Source organism: Photinus pyralis, unplaced genomic scaffold, assembly GCF_008802855.1.
Source record: "Photinus pyralis isolate 1611_PpyrPB1 unplaced genomic scaffold, Ppyr1.3 Ppyr1.4_LG3a, whole genome shotgun sequence".
In the NCBI taxonomy this organism is placed as follows: Eukaryota; Metazoa; Arthropoda; class Insecta; order Coleoptera; family Lampyridae; genus Photinus; species Photinus pyralis.
In genome coordinates, this window is record NW_022170509.1 from 21,441,145 (window position 1) to 21,462,626 (window position 21,482).

Genomic DNA, 21,482 nt, shown 5'->3' on the forward strand with positions numbered 1-21,482 from the left:
TAACTTTTGAACTAGTAGCCCTATCTTGGAACTGTTTGAAATTATGGATTCTACAGGCCACATTCTATAAGAAATTTTTTTTTCAGGGGCGATCTGAGACAATTTTTTTCGGGCCTCAAAAAAAGGCAGTGTATAACCTTCCTTTTTTACCAAAAATCGACTACACCAAAATTTCTCGGGAAAACACTTTTTCTTATTAATTTGGTGCGTAGAATCCAAAACAATTCGTACTTTTTCGATCAGACTTCTCAATCAAAAGTTATAGACTAGAAACCAATTTCGAAAAAAAATTCAAAGGGCTGTAACTTTTGAACTAGTAGCCCAATCTTGGAACTGTTTGAAATTATGGATTCTACAGGCCACATTCTATAAGAAATTTTTTTTCCGGGTCGATCTAGACAATTTTTTTTGGGGCCCAAAAAAGGCAGTGTATAACCTTCCTTTTTTACCAAAAATCGACTACACCAAAATTCTCGGGAAAACACTTTTTCTTATTAATTTTGGTGCGTAGAATCCAAAACAATTCGTACTTTTTCGATCAGACTTCTCAATCAAAAGTTATAGACTAGAAACCAATTTCGAAAAAAAATTCAAAGGGCTGTAACTTTTGAACTAGTAGCCCAATCTTGGAACTGTTTGAAATTATGGATTCTACAGGCCACATTCTATAAGAAAATTTTTTTTCCGGGTCGATCTGAGACAATGTTTTTTTCGGGGTCAAAAAAAGGCAGTGTATAACCAGGGGCGCACTGGCCCGGGGGGGGGGTGGCGATTGCCACCTGGCCTGTAGATCATAATGGCCCGTTGGAAATTTATAAGTATGTGCCGTATTTAGTTTCTTGCACTATTAATAAAAATTATTAACACTTTTCACTAATATTGGGGTTGATGTTAGGTTGTTAAAAAATTCTGTTTTAATTGAAGTGTTTTACAATGAATTTATCATTTTTTGTCGAAGCATGAAAGTGCTGAAATACAATGATAGGCGACGCACCTCGTGTGGATTGTATATTTTGTTACTTTTAATTATCAGCTGCAATTTAAAAAAACTGTATGGTAATTGATTTTCGAGAAAGGAGTATACTTTAATATGTTTTTGTGGTGCACCTCAGAGCTACCCCCCCCCTCCCCATCATTACTACACTAATACTTTAATGGCCCGTAACCGATGCAATTCCACCTGGCCCGCAGTTACCCAGTCCGCCCCTGCTTCCACACAGAGTCTTAGAAACCGATAAGAAACTGGGTATGGAATGGAAATAAAACGAAGCATGTCTTTTCAGAGTAGGTATAAATGGTTTTGTAACTATTTATTAAATAAATATTGCGAATGTGCTTAACCGCAAATTCCTGAGAATGAAAACAATATTGCCTTATGGTTTACCTATCTAAAATAAACTATGCTACAATTTGTTCCTATGTATAAATAAGGACGAGAAAGGAGTAGTATTGAAAATTTACTACTAAGTTTATAAAACTCAAAAATTAAACCAAAAATTTACCTATAACTAATAGGAATCCACTACTCTTTCCTCATCGATTCATATAGTCGCTGATAACATCATACTGAATTAAGTACATGCCTAGCACATGGTTTACGAAAGAATTCAATAACAAAATATAAAGTATATAAGTGTAACTAACTTTTGATATGTCAAAAAATTGTCATAATATGAAACTACGTAAAAATCACAACTTGAAGCACCGCTTCTTTAGAAGAAAGTTCATGCCAAAGACACAAAAAAACTGAAGCATATGATGTAGATATTCATTTTGATTATGTTAAGGGTACAATATCGAGATTTTATAGTTTTATTCTTTGATGAAATAGTATAAACCTATACAATGAGCAGTAGGTGCCCCTCTAGGGATTTGCTTTGAAAAGATTGTTAACATACGTTAATTATAAGAGTTAAAACTAATTTAATGCGAAAACGCAATAAAAGGGAATATTGGAATTTAGGAAGTGTGAAAAGCTGCCATTTTTAAACTTTTTGAATAGTTGGTATTATAAAAACTACTATTTACGATGTTTATCACAAATGCCATGAAAATATACCATGGATTAATACCTATGTTTTTCAAATAGTAATAGTTTTTAAATAAATTTTAAATAAAAAAAATTGCTTATAACAAAATATTTAGTTTATACTGTATCATTCTCTAACAAAACAGAACTCAAAAGTGTTTGAATGGTTAAGTTTTGTTGTGAAGATGCCTTTATGAATATTAATGAATACATTCAGCAAGGCTGTTATACTTCTGATGTACCTATATACGTAGGTACAATCATTCAAGTTTATAATGAATCTAAAATATATTCATTTCGTGTTTGGCTCGAACTTTATCGTCGTAATTCAAGTAGGTATACTTATAATTATTCAGTCGGATCTTGTTCAATCAGCTGCTTTACTCTGGTATTCCATTTTGAAAGTTCCCTTCATTGCAATTCATCTACATAATACTCTTCTTTAGTATCTCTATGTTTGTGCTTCCGTATTTGGTTAAGTCCAAGGTAGTTGACGGATCGTTTCGTTTAGTTTGAGTATGCCATACTAGTATCTAAATAAATATACAATTATTGTTCAGTCTATGTTTGGCCTAATTATTACCTTAGAGCAGTTTGACGCTAATAATTCGATCTCCTTTGGTTCAAAAGGTGTTAAGCTTTTTAAGAATCCATCCTCTTCGTATCCTGGCTTGTACGGCATTGTTGCATTAGGGCGTTGCAACAAAAATTTTACGGATATAGCGAAACCCGCCATATCCACTGGAAATTTGCGACCCGCTATCCAACCATCATAAAAACCCGAAAAAATTCCATTCTTTACAATAGGTGAACTAACTCCTAATTTTGTTACTAATCCAACAGGAAACATAGAAACGCGTTTAGTGTAACGGATCTATAGTAATTAGTGCTATAACGTTGATTGAGAAATTGACACTTACCTCGTGAAATAATTCCAAATCGTAAGTGTTATCATCATCAGCAAAATACAAAACCCCATCGACTGCATTGGCTCTTACCCATTGAATACCTTTATTTCTATTGGACACCCCTCTAGGCTTAGGACCACTTTTCTTGTTTTTGTATTCTTCTGGCATCGGAGCTATAAAAGTACATCATTTGGGTAAACTATTATTACATGAATATTAAATATTATTATTACTGCCTGGAATCAGCACAATCTGCTTTACTTTGGTATTTATTTCATTTTGCAAGTTTCTTTCATATTAATTCACCTACTCTTTTAGCCTCTGTTAGAATCTCTCAAATTGTGTTTCAGTATTTTATTGTGAAGAGGAGACCCGTTACACATACACTGTGTCCGAAATACTAGATAGGGAGGGCCACTATAATGGCCCGTATGAATAAAAGTAAGCAAATGCTTATACTTGCAAAATTCAAAGTAAATACTCGTAACTGCCCCTTCATACTGGTCTGTTTAGCATGGTTTAGCAGCGCTGCACTACGTCCTGTCCTTCTGCTAAGTCGGCCAGTGCGAAGGAGCACTTACGAGTATTTACTTTGAATTTTGCAAGTATAGGCATTTGCTTATTTTTATTCATACGGGCCAATAGGTATTCTAGAAACAATAAGAGATACTAATTTAATATTATAAGAGAAATGTTGTGCAGTCGAAGGTTTTTTAAACACGGCTCTTATATTCTACGAAGCCGTACACGGGCCATACACACACTTGGTGTTCTTATTCCAAAAATAAGTGGAAATTTCGACAAAAAAAGTGGAAACTTCGACAAAAAAGTGGAAATTTTCACAAAAAACTGAAAATTTCTACAAAAAGTGGAAATTTCGACAAAAAAGTGAAAATTTCGAAAAAAAGTGAAAGCGGCGACAACAAAGCAGAAATTTGACCTTCCCCCGCCGCCCCATCGAGTGACCCATCATTTTAAAGGCCATCAAATATTTTTGTCGAAATTTCCACTTTTTTATGGGAATTTCCACTTTTTTGTAGAAATTTCCACTTTTTTGTAGAAATGTTCACTTTTTTGGCGAAATTTTAACTTTTTTGTAGAAGAAGAACACCAAGTGTATATGTGGCCCGTGTACGGCTTCGTAATATTCCGATATTATATTCTTAAATCTCGTTCTTATTCTAAATTCAATTATGATAGTTCTTTACGGTTTAATTCCGGTTCAGTGTTTATCTCCGACACAGTGTATATCGAATAAGTATATCCGCTTAAAATTGTCATAAAAATTCATTAATAATTGCATCACTGTCTTAAATTTAAAATACGCATATTTTTGTCAAACAATAGAAAATTAGGGCAGGGCGTGTAGGGGACAGTAAAGTCATTCGTTATCTCAATTAAGATAACTGGCTTAGGTAATTCCTTTCTGCTGTAGGTATTTTTTATGTTCAATCACATTAAAATTTGCATAATCAAAAGTTTCACTGAAAACCCAATCGGCAACTCAGAAGGTTGGGTATACATTGTCTTGTCAAAACGTTCAGTTTTGCTTATTGGCAAGAAAGTTCTTTATTTTATCTTGAACACATAAAGTAGTCTGTTACCCGAATTTTTGCTACATGTTTTGCCGTTCTGCAACCCTGGCTCTCGCGAGTCCTATATCTTGGGAGGCGAAAATGTGCAATGTTTTCTTATGATGTTATTTAAATTAAATCTCATAGGTATTTCATGTAGGTAGGTACTTTGCAAAAAAGTAAAACTGGTAACGATTTAAAAATGTGGATTTAAGCATGCGCAACGCCAACTTTCGTATTTACGAAAGGTTTAAATGAAATTTAATACATATAGGCACTTGGAATAAAAGCAAATTTAACACCAGTTTTAAAATTTAATTTTGCGCATGCACAATACCAACTTTTTGACTTATGAAATCATTTAAATTAAATATCGCGTAGGTATGGAAGGTATTGAATGAAAAAAACTGTCGCTTGGTTTTGGTCATGGTCAATTTTATATTTGTATATCCGCCACTACACTATATTAGGTATTTATATCAATAACGACGGTGGTTTTTCAAAAATTTGGTGTGGCTAGCGCATATACCACTCGAACATGCGCGTATACTACCCGTTCCAATCGGTTTAGGCGTTAAACCGGAAATAAGAGTCCAGGCAGACAGACCGACAGACATAGAGATTTGTTTGATACGGACTCCTGGTGTTGCGAAATGTGTATTTTAAATAAGAGTCCAGGCAGACAGACCGACAGACATAGAGATTTGTTTGATACGGACTCCTGGTGTTGCGAAATGTGTATTTTCCTAAAAAAGCGGAGGGTCATTTTTTACCCCAATTAAATACCCCCTTAGGCCCTTACTAACGTGCGGGTGGTAAAATAAGAATTTCTCCTAACGGTGACCTATTTACTGTTTGGCCATAAATGACCCTCCTGTAGGTTGCGATATATGGATATCAATAAGTTTGATAACGCACAGGAAACCAACATTATAATCACCTAGATAATCGCGTACTACATTGATTACCAAGATTGAACTCCAGTTAAAAGTTCAACGCACAATAATTTTTAACCCTTACCTGTAAGATGTTCATAACGAAGACCAGTTTTGTCTAGTAACTTAGCTACTAGGGGTGATTTTTCAAAGGCATCTTCAATCACAAGCCAAGAAACATTTGGAACCAGCATCAAAGTATGAGCAAATCGGGTTAATTCTGCCAGTTGCTCGGCCCTTTTATATGTAGGAGTAATTATATACAATGGAGGTACATTGATATCTTTTCGTAAATACGGCGGCATCATTGAACACTGAAAGTTAAAATTTAAAAGATTTCCGTCACATTCCGTAGAATCTTACACAGTTATTATTTGCGTCACTGTCTTTGGAATCGAGTATTTTATTTCCATCTAATCCCTTTATATTGTACATTTCTTGAATGTCGGAATGTTGCTGTGGTAATACCCACGATCTTGTCAGGTGGTACTGATACAATACCACTAGGCATCCGATAATTATAAGGAGACACATTTTGATAGGAAGACGCATAATTGAAGAAATCCATTCCTGGAAAGGAAACATTGATTAATTATTTTTCAAGAATGTATTGACAGGCATATACACAGCTTTGGGTATTGATTGATATTGACCTGGGATTCGAGTAGACTCAATACAAAATATAAATATGACACGACAAAAAATGGTTTAAAAAATAGCAATAGCAAGTGACAAGATCACGAACTATCATACGTTTGAAATTATTCAAAATAAGTTTATTTCAATTGGAACGCGTCCACAATTGTATAATTCATATACGTTATATAGTTATTGATTACCATAATCCATCTTGTTTTGTAGAGTCACTACTGTATGTGTTATAAATAATGAGTACATATTTAACGTTGTTCTTGTTGGTACATAATTTTGCGAGATTAGCAGGCATATTCATGTATTAGCGAGTTCCACTGAATCATAGGAGAGATTCGGGTGCAATAAAAGTTCCGTTCTTACTGAAAAAGAAAAACAAATGAACAGCAGAAGTCGTGCAATCCATTGACCATTCGGGAAGATGCTGCTGGATTGTGCTATTGGCGAAGGTGATAGTAATGAAAAACGATCGTGGCGACAATTTAGACATTTAGGCAGAATAATGCTATGAAGACGACAGACGGCGAGGACTGCGTGGGGATGTGGTTAAAAATGGCACATTAAACGAAATTGCCCCGACAATACAGCGACCTATAATCAAGAAAACTAGAACGGGTTGATGGGAAGAGGGTATAAGCAGCGCGTTATCCCGAAGACTGTCATCCAACTTGCGTCATTGATGAATCAACCAAATAGTTTATATGTAGGTTGATGTTATAGATATACATTTTAGGAATGGATTTGAGGAGAAAATTCGTGTTTACTATAGACCTGAAGAATGGAGTGCTTCGAGTGGACCATAATTTGAGATTGAAAAAAAACGACCCTCGTATAACAAAAACTTCTACATAGTCACAAAGTATTCAATACCATATTCGTAACCCTTAACCACAGTTTGCGGTCATTTATTGCTCTTCTGATTTATAATTATCAATATATTCACGTTCGGTTACGTTAACAGCAATAGGTAAGATTTAATATAAGCATTGAGTAACTAATCCTTCACTCAACGATATAAGTATTTATCGCTTCTTCGAAAATGACAAAATGCAATTAGGCGATAGAGTATCGATGTTAAAACTAAAGCGAAAAGAATAATGGGCTTCTTGTCTGCACAAATCATTAGCTTATAAGAGCAGTACGTGCATGTTAACAGAAGGTATAATACTTCGAATTGTGTTTGTTACAAATGTTACTCATAACAAAAATGCAAATAGAAACTTAATTAAACATCAGTTTATTATTACATCAATAACCTCCAAATCTTTAAATGAAAGCTGCAGTATTAGGTAGTGTGGTTAGCACCCTATGTTATGTAAACTTTATATTGGCACTTTTCCTTTTCCACAACGGTATATAACGGCTGCACTACTACAGTTATAGTGCTGCTTTGAGTAGGATATTTAGGGGCATATTAGCCACTATAGGCCATGGTCTAGGGGCTGCAGTGTTTTAGGGGCGGTAAATTTTTACCAAAGTACAAAAAAATGATTAATAAAATAATAAATAAAATGTCTAAAATTCAAAAAATTATAAAATTATAAAAATTATTGAATCTGAAGCTTTAGTGCTTTACGATAAATGTTTGCACTTTAAAGCATACGTAGCTCAAACTAAAGTCTACTTGAGATGAGTACTGAGAGGTTAGTACACATTTTTCCTTACTTGGATATTGCCGTTACAAACTGCTCCGTATTAAAACGAATTTTGAATTACTTACGATCTAGCATGTCTCACGATATCTTATGTATTGAAGCCGAGTAGTGTAAAAAATTAGATTTTGAGTTAGTACTGCAAAAGTTTGCAGAAAAAAAAGCTAGAAAAAAATCATTTGCATTGTAATGATTAAAACATTTTGTTTGCTTAGTTAAAATTTTGAATGTAGTATTTTTTTGCCAAAAAATGTTATTTTAAAACCAAATAGATAAATAGAAATATATTTTAGGTGGTGTAAAAGAATAACATTGTTTGTAGTACTTTGTGTGAAAATGTTCTTTTATTCTTAAATTATTTATTCAATTTTAAAGGGCGGCAAATTCTTATTGGCCTAAGGGAGCAAAAATCTCTAATCAGCCTCTGAGGATATTGCAGGCTACATGCAACATTCCAGTTACACCACTTACTGCAACATTTCTAAAGTAACATTTAGGTAGAAGTAATACCTGTGTTTGCTGGGTAGGCTTCTTCTTCAGAAAATGCACCACCATTCCACCGTTGACCGTTGTACCGCGAACGAAATGTCTTTAGATATGTTTAGTACTTGATTTGTTTTAACGAATATGATTTTCGGTCTACAAAAAACGGCTGTTATTTTTCATATAATCGACATTTTTGTTACAGAATTATTTACTTCGACTTAAGAGTTTCAATTCAATACTGTACTTGACCCACTGTACCTAATAATGAAGATGAATGTCAAATAGTATAGTTTAGACCCTATATGTTCCTGGCAACGCCATAACAATGGAAGACTGTATTGTTTTGTTATATATGTGTTCTTATGCGGTAATCGGTTTAAATATGCTGAATGTGCTATTTTATTTGCCATGGAAAACTCATAACAATTGGTGTGGTTTGCTGACGTCGCTAATTCATTTAAAATCTACTCGAATCCTCCTTGCGATGAATACAAAGTTGCAACATTATCTGGCGGATGTCATTTAATCGCAGTAGGTATAAACAGATAACTACCTAATTAATTTCAACAAAACAAAGGCAATCAGTACCCCAGTCTAAAGATACCTACACATAATATGTGAAGAATTGCAAATTTGTGATTATTATCTTTTGAAACCTAGTGATTATGTGACTTTGTGACACGACTGATCTAATGAGTAGAAGTGGAAATTTGACGTAAGTATACTGACAAATTACAGATTATAAATTGAGGTAATTTGAAAAACTGCACGATTAGACTAGATAGGCCAAGAAAAAGTAATTCCAGCTGATATCTGTAATTAATGTACTTGACTTTTGCTTAGTCAGTCGCGTCAAGTTCCATTATTTCCTTTTAGTTTATGCAATACCTAATGATATTGCCAGATTTTATTAATGTTGAAAACTTCATTTTTCGAATGTTTTTCTTTTATACAGAATAATAAGTATGTCCTTAAAAATATAGGTAAGCGTACAAGGAGTTCAATGATGACTCTATGTACCTATATAAGTAGCACTTCTATATTACTCACGTTCAATATACAATCATTATTCATTAAATAGATACTTCAATAAAGCACTGTAACGTTAGAGAGCCTCACACACACATCTGCAATAAAGTATCCACTGCAAGAGAGAACTAAGCGAAACTAACGCTCGGCAGGAAGTATTGTTTTCCTTTCTTATCTAATCAAATGTGATTAAGGTTCCTAACTATTATTTCAATTTTAGGGACAATGTTAAAAAATGAATTGGCTAGTCATACTGTCTTTTTCACGTTACAAAAACTATGTAATAAGATAATTAATTTAGATTTCAGTTTTAAATGGCCACCCAATAGAAATTGCATACAACTCTGGAAAATTGCAATTTATTCCAGAAAGAGACACAAGAATCTTTTATGATAATGAATACCGACAACCAAATTTCGTCCCAGACACACTGATAAAATGTAGGTATGGATTCGAGTACATGCCAATGGAAAGGCGCAAGTAACTCTTGAAGAAGTCATAAGGTTCTGTGATTCTACAAGTATGTATAGCTTTTTACCAGAGTCTTCTGGTTCTGAATGCTTGTAAGGGTAGTACTAAATGCGCCGTAAACGAGTTGGTGGCAGCCAGGCGAGCCCTATAGGGTAGTAGCTTTTGCGTCTGCTAAAGTCAAGTTGCGCGTTGGAGTAACGTTTCAGATAGAGACCTTCAAATTTTATAAAACACGTGCCCAAAAACTAAATACTAAATTCGTATTGGGCGTTTTTGATCATTGTCAAAAATTCAAATTATTTGTGAAGGTAGTAGCTAGGTACATGTTTGCGAGATAACGTGGTGAAGCTCAGGAATCGACATTCTAAATAAATTTGTACCAAAACCGGGCGTATTACGCTCTCTACAAGACGCGAGAAATTTAGTGGTGAAAGTCAGACTGACTATTAAATTGAAGCTGTACAAAACCTTAAGTTTCTTAAACCTTAGATGAAATAAATAAACTTTATAATTATAGTAAGGGCTTTGGAGATCTATACATATTTGTTTAATTAAGACATAGTGTTTCGTGCTGAACAGATTTATGCGGTTAGATGGTAGTTGAAACCATTTTATAGGTAAAGGATGTTATAACGACGTGAAAAATGTATAAAGTAGTAGGTTTTCGTTTGATAAAGGGCAATTTTTAAACCAAAGTAGATTATAATTGGGTTATACGGTAGTAGCATGCTATATTTCTCGATCTGTAGCTTCTTGCTAGATGATTAATAGTAATGCGACGGGGGCTCTTTATATATACACATTTAAAATCTACGTTATATAATGCAAAAAGAATCAAGTGGCAATATATTGCATTTTTCCTTCCTCCGAATCTCCATTTTCGATATAGTCACACTTAACCTTTCACGTCGCTTGTAGAAGTTTTAACATCATCAGTAGATGTGTCACGTATAGACGTTCGACTTACCCTTTATGAACCCCCTTCGGTTCGACGTCACCGATAGGAATACCTCGTCCTTGTTTTATATTAAAATGTACCAGATTTGAAACTCACATCGCATCAGGTTTACTTTTTTTTTGTTTTTTATATTAGGAGGAACCCTTGTTGAAAAAAGCGGTGGAGGTGAATGAGGTTTATGAGCAAGAACGTGACATATTTTTGTATTATTTAAAAAAATCAAAACTATTAGTATAAGGGGACATTTCCGTTTTCCCTTGTAATCTGTAACTAGCTGTTACATGCTATGCTTCAGTTCAGTTTATAAGCGTATCTTATACTATAACTACCAGCACAGATATACGTATATCTGTGCTACCAGTAACAAGATCAACACATTTTCTATCCGTTTATTTCATTTATTACAGTTATTTATTTCAAGTATCAGGTTTGTGTATAGGTGTTATCAAAATGTGTAGGGAGAGGTACCTATTTGTCAAGTACATTTATTTAGCATATACGTTTTAATCAGTCAGAGTCATCACACCATTGACTGTAATAGGAGAATACGCTATTCACAATTACCCTCCGGGAAACCTAACGCAATGTAATAAATTAACGAAAGTAGAAATAAAGAGGGCGTACACAAAATAAAGATCTACAAAGTCATTGGAATTAATTATAGTCAAATGTGGTTCATGTCTGTATGAATGCAGCGTCGTTAAATTTGTGTGGCTAAATTAATTACGCAATAATTATTGCATTATTGAATTTTATCAAAACTACTATTGATAGTATATTGTGATTATGCCTTTGTTAAAATATATATTGTGTTATGTTGGAAAAACATTATAAAAATACAATAAAAAGATTGACGTTGAGTCAATTTTAGATCTGTAACAAAAAATTAGAAGAGTGAATTAACAATGAAACAAAGAGTCCTAATTTCACGCATCAACGATGTCAATTTCAGTCTCAAAAACACTTTTATAATTTGCTCTTTGCTTAAAAGTAGGTACATAATTGCTTAAGTCATTGTACTTTTTATTTTTATTCTATTTAAGGACGGCATACTATTCATGAGAACCAATAGAGGTCGCCACTGACAAATTGCATTGTAAAATTATATCAAACTTTGAGAATGACTCCTGGGCTTATACAATCATTTTTTAGCTTGGTTTTTGAAAATATAAATTCTACATACATTACTCTAGAGCGACTGTATAAAGGTTTTACTAAAAAGACAGTAATTACTACAATATTGCTAAAATAAGAGGGCACATTTCATATTTTATTTTAAGCAATTGTTGAATTTTAAAGTACAGTCGCTGTAAAACTGCTCCTCCTCTTTCAATATTGAAAGTTTTGTCATTTAAAACCCAATATTGCGGCCAGGAGTCATTCTCAAAGATTTCATTTTTAAAAAGTTACATCAATCACAATGGCGGCAAGCAGCAGTAGTGCAGCTATTTACTTCTAGATGTCGCTAAGGTACAACTTAACTTGGCGCGCGTCTGTAAAAAATATAAAGGAACTGCTGCATCCCATTATGATGTCATTGAGTACAATGAATGGTTGTTTGTCTAAACACGAGTACATAAACGCGACCTATGCCAACATTCCTTTCTCTTTTACTAAGATAAAATGACATTTGTGATTTGAATGTGTGTGGGCGACCCTCCAGAAAAGAAGACAGGTAGTTAAATCCGTTTGGTAATTTTACACGATTGTGCAACGCTGCCCTTATCCTATGTCTATCCTACGACGTGCATTTCCTAAAAATCACAGGGGTGCAAAAATGCATTTATTATCTTCGTTGGCGCAGAGACCAGATCTACTGTCCAAATTATCCGGGTATGCTCAGGGGTAGAGATCATGGGGGCGGGGGTGAATTTTCAGTAAAAAAATATGAATTGCCCCGAGTAACAATTTTTTCAGCACGGTTAATTTTTTACTTCACTGCACCCTCGTAGCGCCGCTCCTGGGCATCGTCTGTCAATTTCGAGAGCAGAGATGGACTCTACACCCCCAATAACCCCCGAGTAGGATTTCTCCCGCTTTTCATATAAGGAGCGATCAAAAAAGGATTGACAATCGAGTCGCCGATTTTCTGGGTAACCAAAAATTCCAAAGGTTGCTCAACAACAACTCTTTTTTGATCGCATAGTATGAAGTATTCGTGAAAATAATGATTACAAATTGTAGGTTTGACAAAATAAACAGTTGGTTGTAAATAAAGCAAATTCCCCTATGTATCCTTTAAATTCACCACGTCAAAGAATTATAAGAATATTGACAAATGAACGTCAAAAATTTTATTTGCGATTTCGACTGCAGAGCGAGAGCAGAAGGGCTAGGTATTTGAACAAAAAAACATGCCTTCAATTTGTTGAATAATCTCTGGTAATAGTGCATAATCTGTTTTTGCGTGTACTTTTAAATGTAATTTAATCTATGTCAACCAGCTGTTTTTTATCTCGTTAAAATAAGCAAAGGAATGTGCACAAGGTCATATGGAAGCCAACATGTAAAAGTAATTAAATTTAGAGCATACACAAACCAATTGTGTAAGTAGAGTACTACCTACTCGACACGATGTGGCAGCACAATTTATTTACTACAAAGATAATACTTCACTATCTTTCGATTTTAAAACATGCTGCGCCCTCTGATATTTATTAGCTGAATCAGGGTTGCCTCATTTCATAACTGGTTCAATTTTTTAATTCGTATGCCGTCCTTAACTGTGTTCAGTGATACTTATAGTATGGTTTGTGAAGTATTAGTTTCAAGAGCTTTTCCTCTTTTCTTAGCCATCGTCAATTCAAATTAAAGCTACTTTTGTTCATAGAAATGATCATCTGAAATTTAATCACAAAAAACCCACCCTTTAGCAACTGTAGCCTTCTGTTTCTATACTATTTATTTATTTATGTTAGTATGAACAGGACAACTTCATATAATAGTTGGAATCTTGTGTTTAGGCATTTATTTTGTAACTGTTATTAGACCAGAAGGATCTTGAATATCTTATCCGGACTTCCAAGTGAGAATGGAGGTCTAAAACTGTCGTCTGCTATCCATTTATAAATCGTTAAAAAATTATAACACTGGTAAAGTGAATATGTAGGTATGCGATGGTTATTGTTATTTCATTGTAGTTAAGAGGTTAGGACGCTTGAGCGAGTGAGGGTTTTTAGGTGGTCCAGCTTCTCAAAGACTTTTCTGATGTACTCGGGTAGGGCATGTCAGATGGTTTCGTTTTTTATGAACCTATCGTCAGTTGGCTAGCTGACAGTTCGTAAGGCAATAGATGGCAACAATTGCATCTTTTTCAAGTTGGTTGTGGTCTGCTAAAAACATTGACCATTACCATATGAGATGCGCTAAGTATATACAGTTTAAGATTTTATTTTATTGTTTCAGAGGCGGGGGAGATTTATACAATTATACTCATACTAGCTTTCGAGCTCTTTTCGAGAAGTTGGTAATCGATTGACCCTTTGATGACGAGATCAACCCCGGTGAGGGTTGGTTTGTGAGAGCTAAATGACTTTATGGGCGGCCACAGTCACTCAAAAGTGATACAGACAGACCGTTCGTCACGAGGGTGAACGTTTTTATCATTGATGACACACTCATAGCTAATAATGGTAATATTGTAATGACGAAACTATAGTAGCTATGTCAAAGTGTAGTGATTTTGATAACTGAAGTTAAAATAGTGGGTATGAACAATCTTCTGGATAATAGAAGACTGCTTGACGGGGGGTTGCTAGATGAGGCTGTACACCGTCACTTGTACAAATTGAAAGACTGGAGACCTCGCAACCCCAACGACTAAACGACATTCAAATCGATAGTGATTTATTGAGTACTATTTACAGTTTATATATACAATTAATTATGACGTATTTGTGTTTGTTTGACATAGTGTCCTTATTTCTTATTGCATTAGTTGGCATACGTTGCATTTTACGTATGCAATTATAGTACCTAATTTTCCATTGAAACTTGATGCCTTTGTAGTATTTCGCGGCCAGATTGCTGGCTTGCGTTTCACAACTCTTAATAAATTGTTACCTTACGAATTCATGATAATGTAATAACTGTAACCTAGTTCTAATTATACTATTGCGACAGCGATGTATTTGCTGCAGCTTCCTTGTTCCTCTGTTTAATATCTTTTGGTATTAAACAGGGTACATTTATGGGAGTTGAAGTTGCTAGGTTAATGGTGTATGTAGTCGACAATGGTCAATGAAGCAGGTGTAAAAATTTTTTGTGCGTTACGAATTAGTAACTAATGCAACTAATTCTGAAGCGATAATATAATAAAAACACTTCTATATCTTCTTTCAAATTCACTTGTCAAATCCGGTGCCAGATGATATATTATGTTCTGTTTTCTAAATTGCCTTTATGCGTGTTACAAAATTAGAACCATAAGCATTTCATATTCAGTATATTACTTCAGACCGCTTTTATCTTTTCCATGATCGTTTCACGTTGGACATTAGGGTTATTTTATTGGGTTTTTTGGGGTGTATTCTAAAAATAATGTAATATCAACGGTCGCATTGCTATATAATCGATACCTATTGTTGTTGAATTTAGTTTATGAAAATTCTATAGGAATGTCGTTAAAATAAGTAATTAGAGACAAGTAATATTCAACTTCATTTTTTTAGGAGAGTGATATTTACTTTCAATTTTCCAATATAGATAGTCGCAAAGGAGGTGATGGAATTGTGCTTATATTTGAGTGTAACTATTGACATTTCCCGAAAATCAAGTTTTCTTTCCTTAAAAACAAATTTTACACGTGTCATTGTACAACAATGAATTTTGTTAGTAGCATTTTATTTAGTAGAAAGGGTACCTACCTGTATTTCATAATAATTTGGCAGTAACGCAACCAAAAGGTACAACTTATACGGTTAAGGCGATTCCTGCACTCAACTCTTACCTATACCTACCTACATCGAATTCGGAAGAAATTTAGGAATACGAATTTTTAAGTTTTAAGTGTCAGAAGTACCTATATAAAATGCAAATTTACATAGAGAAAGAAGCATTTCAGAACTTAAATGGCAAAATTCCAAATTCAGAAGTTGGCGCAGTATATAGACTTCGTTCATCTAAATGTGAATCCCGACTTAATTTTGTATATAAAACCCTCAGTTTTGGCCTCGAGTTTTTATATTTCTGTGGAATTCTAGAGTGCAGACTTTATTGTCATTCTCTAGAGGGAGGGTTCAGAATATTAAGTAATTAAATTTTGATGTAACTACGTGAGAATAGCAAAAGTTATTCACTTCAGTTTATATTTCCTTCTCTCACTTGTAGCAAAACTGCCATTGAAATTACTCCTATTACATTTAAATCGGTTACTTAAAACGGTACTCCTTAAAATGAGCGAGTAATCAATACTAACGGAAAATGATTCATAGAGGGATTACTGAGACAGATATGTTTTTCATTTTTCAATGAATAAATAATTCGTAACACCTTTAACAGGAATGTAAATAAATTTTTCAATTTTCATCACTTACAACATGTGGACGGGCGTCACTCATCTCCAAAGCATCATATTTTAAAAATGCCCTTCGTTTAAAAAGGTATGAAGCTAAGTGTAGGTACCTACTCCAATTTGTAAATGAAAAACTCAAGAAACAGATCAATGCCGATCATTGGGTTTACCAAAGGTGCCTTCTTCTGGAGGGTGGCTAATCAAATAAACTCAACAATCTGTTCCACCAAGTGGATTTGAATTTTCCATATTTTTTAAAAGCTGATGACGCCAAATCCCGTGTCCACGTTTTATGCGTTACTGAACTGTTATCATCAATGGTTAAGGGCTTATATATGTAGGTATTCTAAAAGTTCATTTAGATAGGGTGCTTAGCGCTCTAACTACTGCACTTACATACAATGAATATGTCTAGGTAAACATCTGCAAAATAAGACATTTGAATGAAACTATACTTTACAATAAAACATTATTGTTGTGCCTATCCTAAACACACTTTGCGTACATTAAATTGTGTGGTGGGCAATACCTATACATGAAAAACAAAAAAATCTTTGCGTTAATACATCAATTGAGATGGTTTAAAAATTATCATTACGTATTGATCACGCATTTTCAGCTGTGTATATGTAGGGGATTAAGGCAACGTGCATAGTTACGAAATAAACACTTACCTACAAATTCTCCTCAAAAAATGATTATAACATTGTATTTTTGTACGAGCGCACATAATTTAAATATAGATAAAATATATTTATTTTATAACAAATCGTTGTTTAAGAATTTTAACTGCTACATACAAACATAACACTTTATTAACGAGTTTGTTTTCATCATTAATTACAATTTGTAATTAGTACATTTAATATCGAACATATCGAAGTATTTCAATATATCTTTCACAACTTCTTATATACAGAATTTAAAAAGGAGTACATGGATTTTTATTGCAGCTTTTTGAAGATATGAACCGCTTATTTCAGAATGCGAACGCCCCTCGAACTATAGCGTTTCCTGTTAGTACTACAGTTCGAGAGTCGGTAGCGGCCTGCTGGATATTTTACTAGATCAATACTATACCTTCACCGTAGAGGGATTACTAACTCCTGCTTTTACTGCGGAACCAAATTTTTCTGATAGACTTTTTCCCTTTCGTAGACAGATCGACTAAATTGAGAGTTATCAGCAACAGCACTGAAATATTTCTACTAGATCACTCTATATCTAAGAGTCCCATGAGAGTTATAAATCTCAAGCGATATTTAATTACGTACATTAAATGAAATATATGTACAATTTTATCACTTTCCGTTATAGTATACATTTTAGTGGACCCGATCTCCTCCAGCTCTTTTGCTGTACTGATGGGTAATTTGGATGCAATAATTACGACTTTCATCACTTTATTATATATATCTTTGGTTAAATTACATATAAATAAAAATAAAACCGAAATTAGACGCATCATCGGTAATAGATATATACCTATTGCGCTTTATGATTTTACAATAAATAAATTAGTTGAAGAAACAACTTACTTTATGCACTAACTCTTTATGGCCATGTAAAATGAAAAAGTAAACATTCCCAATTTATAATTGCACACCGTTTTATCTGGTTAGGTGCGTACTTTATAAAACTTCTTGCAACAATTTTCCCGTTTCTGAATCGTGTTTAAAATCAAAGGCCATAGGATTGTCGTCATTGGAATAAAAGTTAGAATCTGCTTTTATTTCCGGTGAAGGTTTAAAAACTTTCTTCGTCGATTTGTAATTTTGATAATATTTACTCAGATGCTTTTCTGGCTTCGTTTTACTTGAAGGCTTTCTAAAAACATTTGCGAAGGTGATGAAGTGCTCGTCTTGAATTCCACCACCTTCGTAATTGTGGTTGGATTGTTTATAATCTGCGGATGAATGATTTGTAAGTTTGTGTAATTCGATAGTTGTACTTGGTTTATAATGGTTTGTTTTAGGTTTGCTGTCTAATTGTGCCTTAGTCCTGTTGGTTGCAATGGGAGAGATAAAAGTATGTGCCGTATAACTGTCGTCAAGTGTTACGAAGGCACTGTTTTCCACATACTCAGATCTTTTGTGTGATGGATTGTAAGTATCTCCTGTAGCCGACGACTGCACAGGTGTACCATATGATGTAACTGCTCCTGGTGTTCCGTAACTTGCAGATGGTGGCTCGTAGCTCAGCGGTGGTGTGCCATAATGCGGCGATGGAAGTTCGTACCCGCTTGAAGGTGAAGGATAGTTTGGAGAATGAGATGGCATACTTGGAGCGTAGCTTGGCGAAGGGGAACCGTAGCCATGAGATGGTACCGTAGCAGGATATGTTGGCATTGATGGGAATTGAGACGTAGATTGGCTGTAAGTTGTCGAAGGTTGTCCGTAAGTACTTGAAGGAGCACTATAAGTACTATAAACTTCGTTGACTATGGGTGCCCGGTAGGTGTGGGTAGGAGAGTTGTAGCTAGTAGTTGATACTACAGGACTACTATATGGGCTCTGTGGAGCACCATAGTTTTGTTTCGGTTGTGAATACGTCGATAGAGGAGGTCCGTAATTATGCATTGCGGATGCGTAGCTTTGGCTAGGAGCTCCGTAGCTTGAGCTGGGTGGTCCGTAACTCATGCTAGGTGTGCCGTAACTAGGACTAGGAGGACCGTAACTTACGGATGGTGCACCATAACTTTGCGATGGTGGTCCATAACTTGGACTAGGCGCCCCATACGTTTGACTTGCTGATGCAGGAGGTCCATATGATGCGGATGGAATACCATAACTGGGTGAAGGATCTGAATATGTCGGAGATGGGGCTCCATAAAATGAAGATGGTGTACCGTAGGATTGTGAAATCGAGGGGCGATATGAGAAAAATGGTGGTCCATATACTGGTTTAGGTGGAGGTCCATATTTCAATTTTGGTGGGCCATAAATTGGTTTTGGCTTCCTTCTTGTTGTGCGTATAATTTTTGTTGGTCTATATACTGGAGGTTCTCTTTTGGGACGTTTTAGATTCGTGATAAGCGATACATCTCCTTGCACGTCCACGTTAAGGCACGTAGCTACGAAAAGCTGAAACGAAATCTAACGTTACAAAAAATATTCTGCTTGTCATTGCCATATAACTTTAAAATGCAACTTGTTCTACTAGTGCAGATTTAATTACTATTTGTATTCAAATATAATATAACTTGAAATAAAGGTACATTGTATTCAACCACGTGAATATGTGATTTAACGGGGATACATTATAAAAAGTTTAAAAATTAATATTCATACACAACAATGTGACCCAAAAAACTCTATATTGAACAAAAATTTCATTAGTACGCATCTTCAAATATTCATATTGATGCCTAGAAACCTTCAATAATTCCAGTAAGCAATAAGATATGCGGGTCGTTTTCGTATTTGAATTATACTAGAAAGTTACATCCGCGCCCACATGATTTTATCTAAACTTATTACATCCACATTTCCCACATTTGTCGTTTTTTACAAAAAGATAACTATTCTTAAAAAGATGTAGGTACCGATCGACCAGCCACAACCACTTTCTCTATGAAGATTTTCAAGAAATGTTTTTAAATTAGTAGATTAAGTACGATGTTAACAAAAGCAAATGCGCTTGCAAGATAATTAAAGAATGTCGAAACCGGCACCAATTTGCAGTAAAAGGAAGGTCAAGGAAAGGAAAATTTTACCGCATGAATCTTTCATTTGAATCTGTATACGTACAAAGTATTAGAGCGTATATAATTGTCACCATTTTATGGTGTAGTGCTGGGTAGGTAATTAGTTCATATACATGTTAAATTTTTTTCCCTCCAATAGTCCATTACAATATGTCCTTTTTGACACAACTGCAAAATGTTTACTTGTTGGTCTTACAAAATTGAATATTTACAAATCAACTTTTAATAGTAAAGTACCTATATTGATTACGCTACTAACTTTTCAAAATGGTCACAGGAATGCACATCAAATATAATGCATTTCCTGTTTGTAGAAGGCATGCTGTTAGAAACATCGTTACCTATATACGTGAAGCACCGTGGAAGGTTATCCCAATTTTTGTCCTAAATCCAAAGGTTCATGTGTTACTCTACATATATACCTAAACATGTTAGATTATTCTTATTCATAACTTCACCATGTATCGACATATTCCATTGAGCGGAAATCACGTAGTTATTTACATATTAGTAACACTTAATTCATAATTATAGTTCAGTTCAATAATTCTTTAGTACCCGGATTTTAACCAATAAAAGTACTAAAAGCTAAAATTTTGAGAAGCCATACTTTTACAAGGAATAATCACCGAAAATTGCGGATAGTGGTCCAACATTTACAATTATCCTACATCCGACCTATTTTCTGATGCACTTACACTAATTAAAGTTTAATACCAATCATCTTATGAAATTAAAAAGGCGCACTCGTTTGAAATATAAGAGATTGGCAGATATAACTTTCTTCTTAGAATTAGGGCGATCAATTTTTATTAGGATTAATTGATCAATTATCAATAAAATCGTGATACTCACTAAAATATGTGTAAATCTATCAATTCTCATAGTGCACACTCACAACTAATCACAAGTAAATAATGCTAACACGACACGAATAGCCATGCAGGTCAGACTCGAAGAAGTTACTGAAGAGGTGAAATGCTTAGTAGCATCTTTATACCTCGAGGTGCAAAATGGTGTTGCTTGTCCCACATTGAGTGGCTTCGTCGTTTTTAACATTATCGTGACTATCAGAGTAGTTTTATGCCCCAATAAACTAAACTTAGAATGAAAGTAAAAGTTTTGAAAGTAATCAGTATAAAATAAAAAAAAAACCAACGTTAACGTTGCTAAAAATAGTTTTTACCAAAAATAAAACATTCGCTTGTAATGTTCACTATTCTTCCATGCGTTTATACCTATACGGATATTGTAATGCTGTACGCTTTTTGGTCAACCAGAAACCACAATTTACCTTTACTTAATATTGTGGTGGTCGTTGTTTCACTTTAATCAAAAGACACCTTTTGGTAAAACAACGTGATCCGATTTAAGTTAGTGAGATAGAAATGCATGGGTTTTTCCTTTAAATTTCAAAGGTGCAATGCAGGAATAAGGTATAGGTACTCCACTTTTCGAATCTTCTGGCAGATTGGGGAAACGACTTTTTGTTTAATCAACTTGAAAGAGAACTGTGATGGGGATGGACTGGACTAAGTATATTTTCGAATGTAGATCTTTGATCAAATTTC

At 34.4% G+C, this 21,482-nt stretch overlaps 2 protein-coding genes across 7 annotated transcripts; both read right to left on the reverse strand.

Annotated features, from left to right (window-relative positions):
• Positions 1-1,293: 1,293 nt before the first annotated feature.
• Positions 1,294-17,013, reverse strand: LOC116166138 (galactosylgalactosylxylosylprotein 3-beta-glucuronosyltransferase P-like). 6 transcript variants are annotated; one of them, XM_031480980.1, is made up of 7 exons: positions 16,880-17,013; positions 8,260-8,388; positions 5,810-6,016; positions 5,532-5,760; positions 2,950-3,110; positions 2,613-2,903; positions 1,294-2,562 (listed from the first exon to the last, which is right to left on the reverse strand). In XM_031480980.1, the coding sequence occupies exons 2-7, from the start codon at positions 8,302-8,304 to the stop codon at positions 2,455-2,457; spliced, it is 1,041 nt and encodes a 346-aa protein (XP_031336840.1). In that variant the 5' UTR covers positions 8,305-8,388; positions 16,880-17,013; the 3' UTR covers positions 1,294-2,454. The 6 variants fall into 6 exon arrangements, with proteins under 6 accessions (XP_031336840.1, XP_031336838.1, XP_031336839.1 ...); XM_031480978.1 differs by lacking the exon at positions 16,880-17,013 and adding an exon at positions 9,286-9,384; XM_031480979.1 differs by lacking the exon at positions 16,880-17,013 and adding an exon at positions 9,256-9,343.
• A 671-nt stretch (positions 17,014-17,684) lies between these two features.
• On the reverse strand, positions 17,685-20,913 carry LOC116166137 (DNA-directed RNA polymerase II subunit RPB1-like). The gene is made up of 2 exons (XM_031480977.1): positions 20,767-20,913; positions 17,685-19,288 (listed from the first exon to the last, which is right to left on the reverse strand). Exons 1-2 carry the CDS (start codon positions 20,794-20,796, stop codon positions 17,837-17,839), a joined length of 1,482 nt encoding a protein of 493 aa, XP_031336837.1. The 5' UTR covers positions 20,797-20,913; the 3' UTR covers positions 17,685-17,836.
• Between the last annotated feature and the right edge of the window lie 569 nt (positions 20,914-21,482).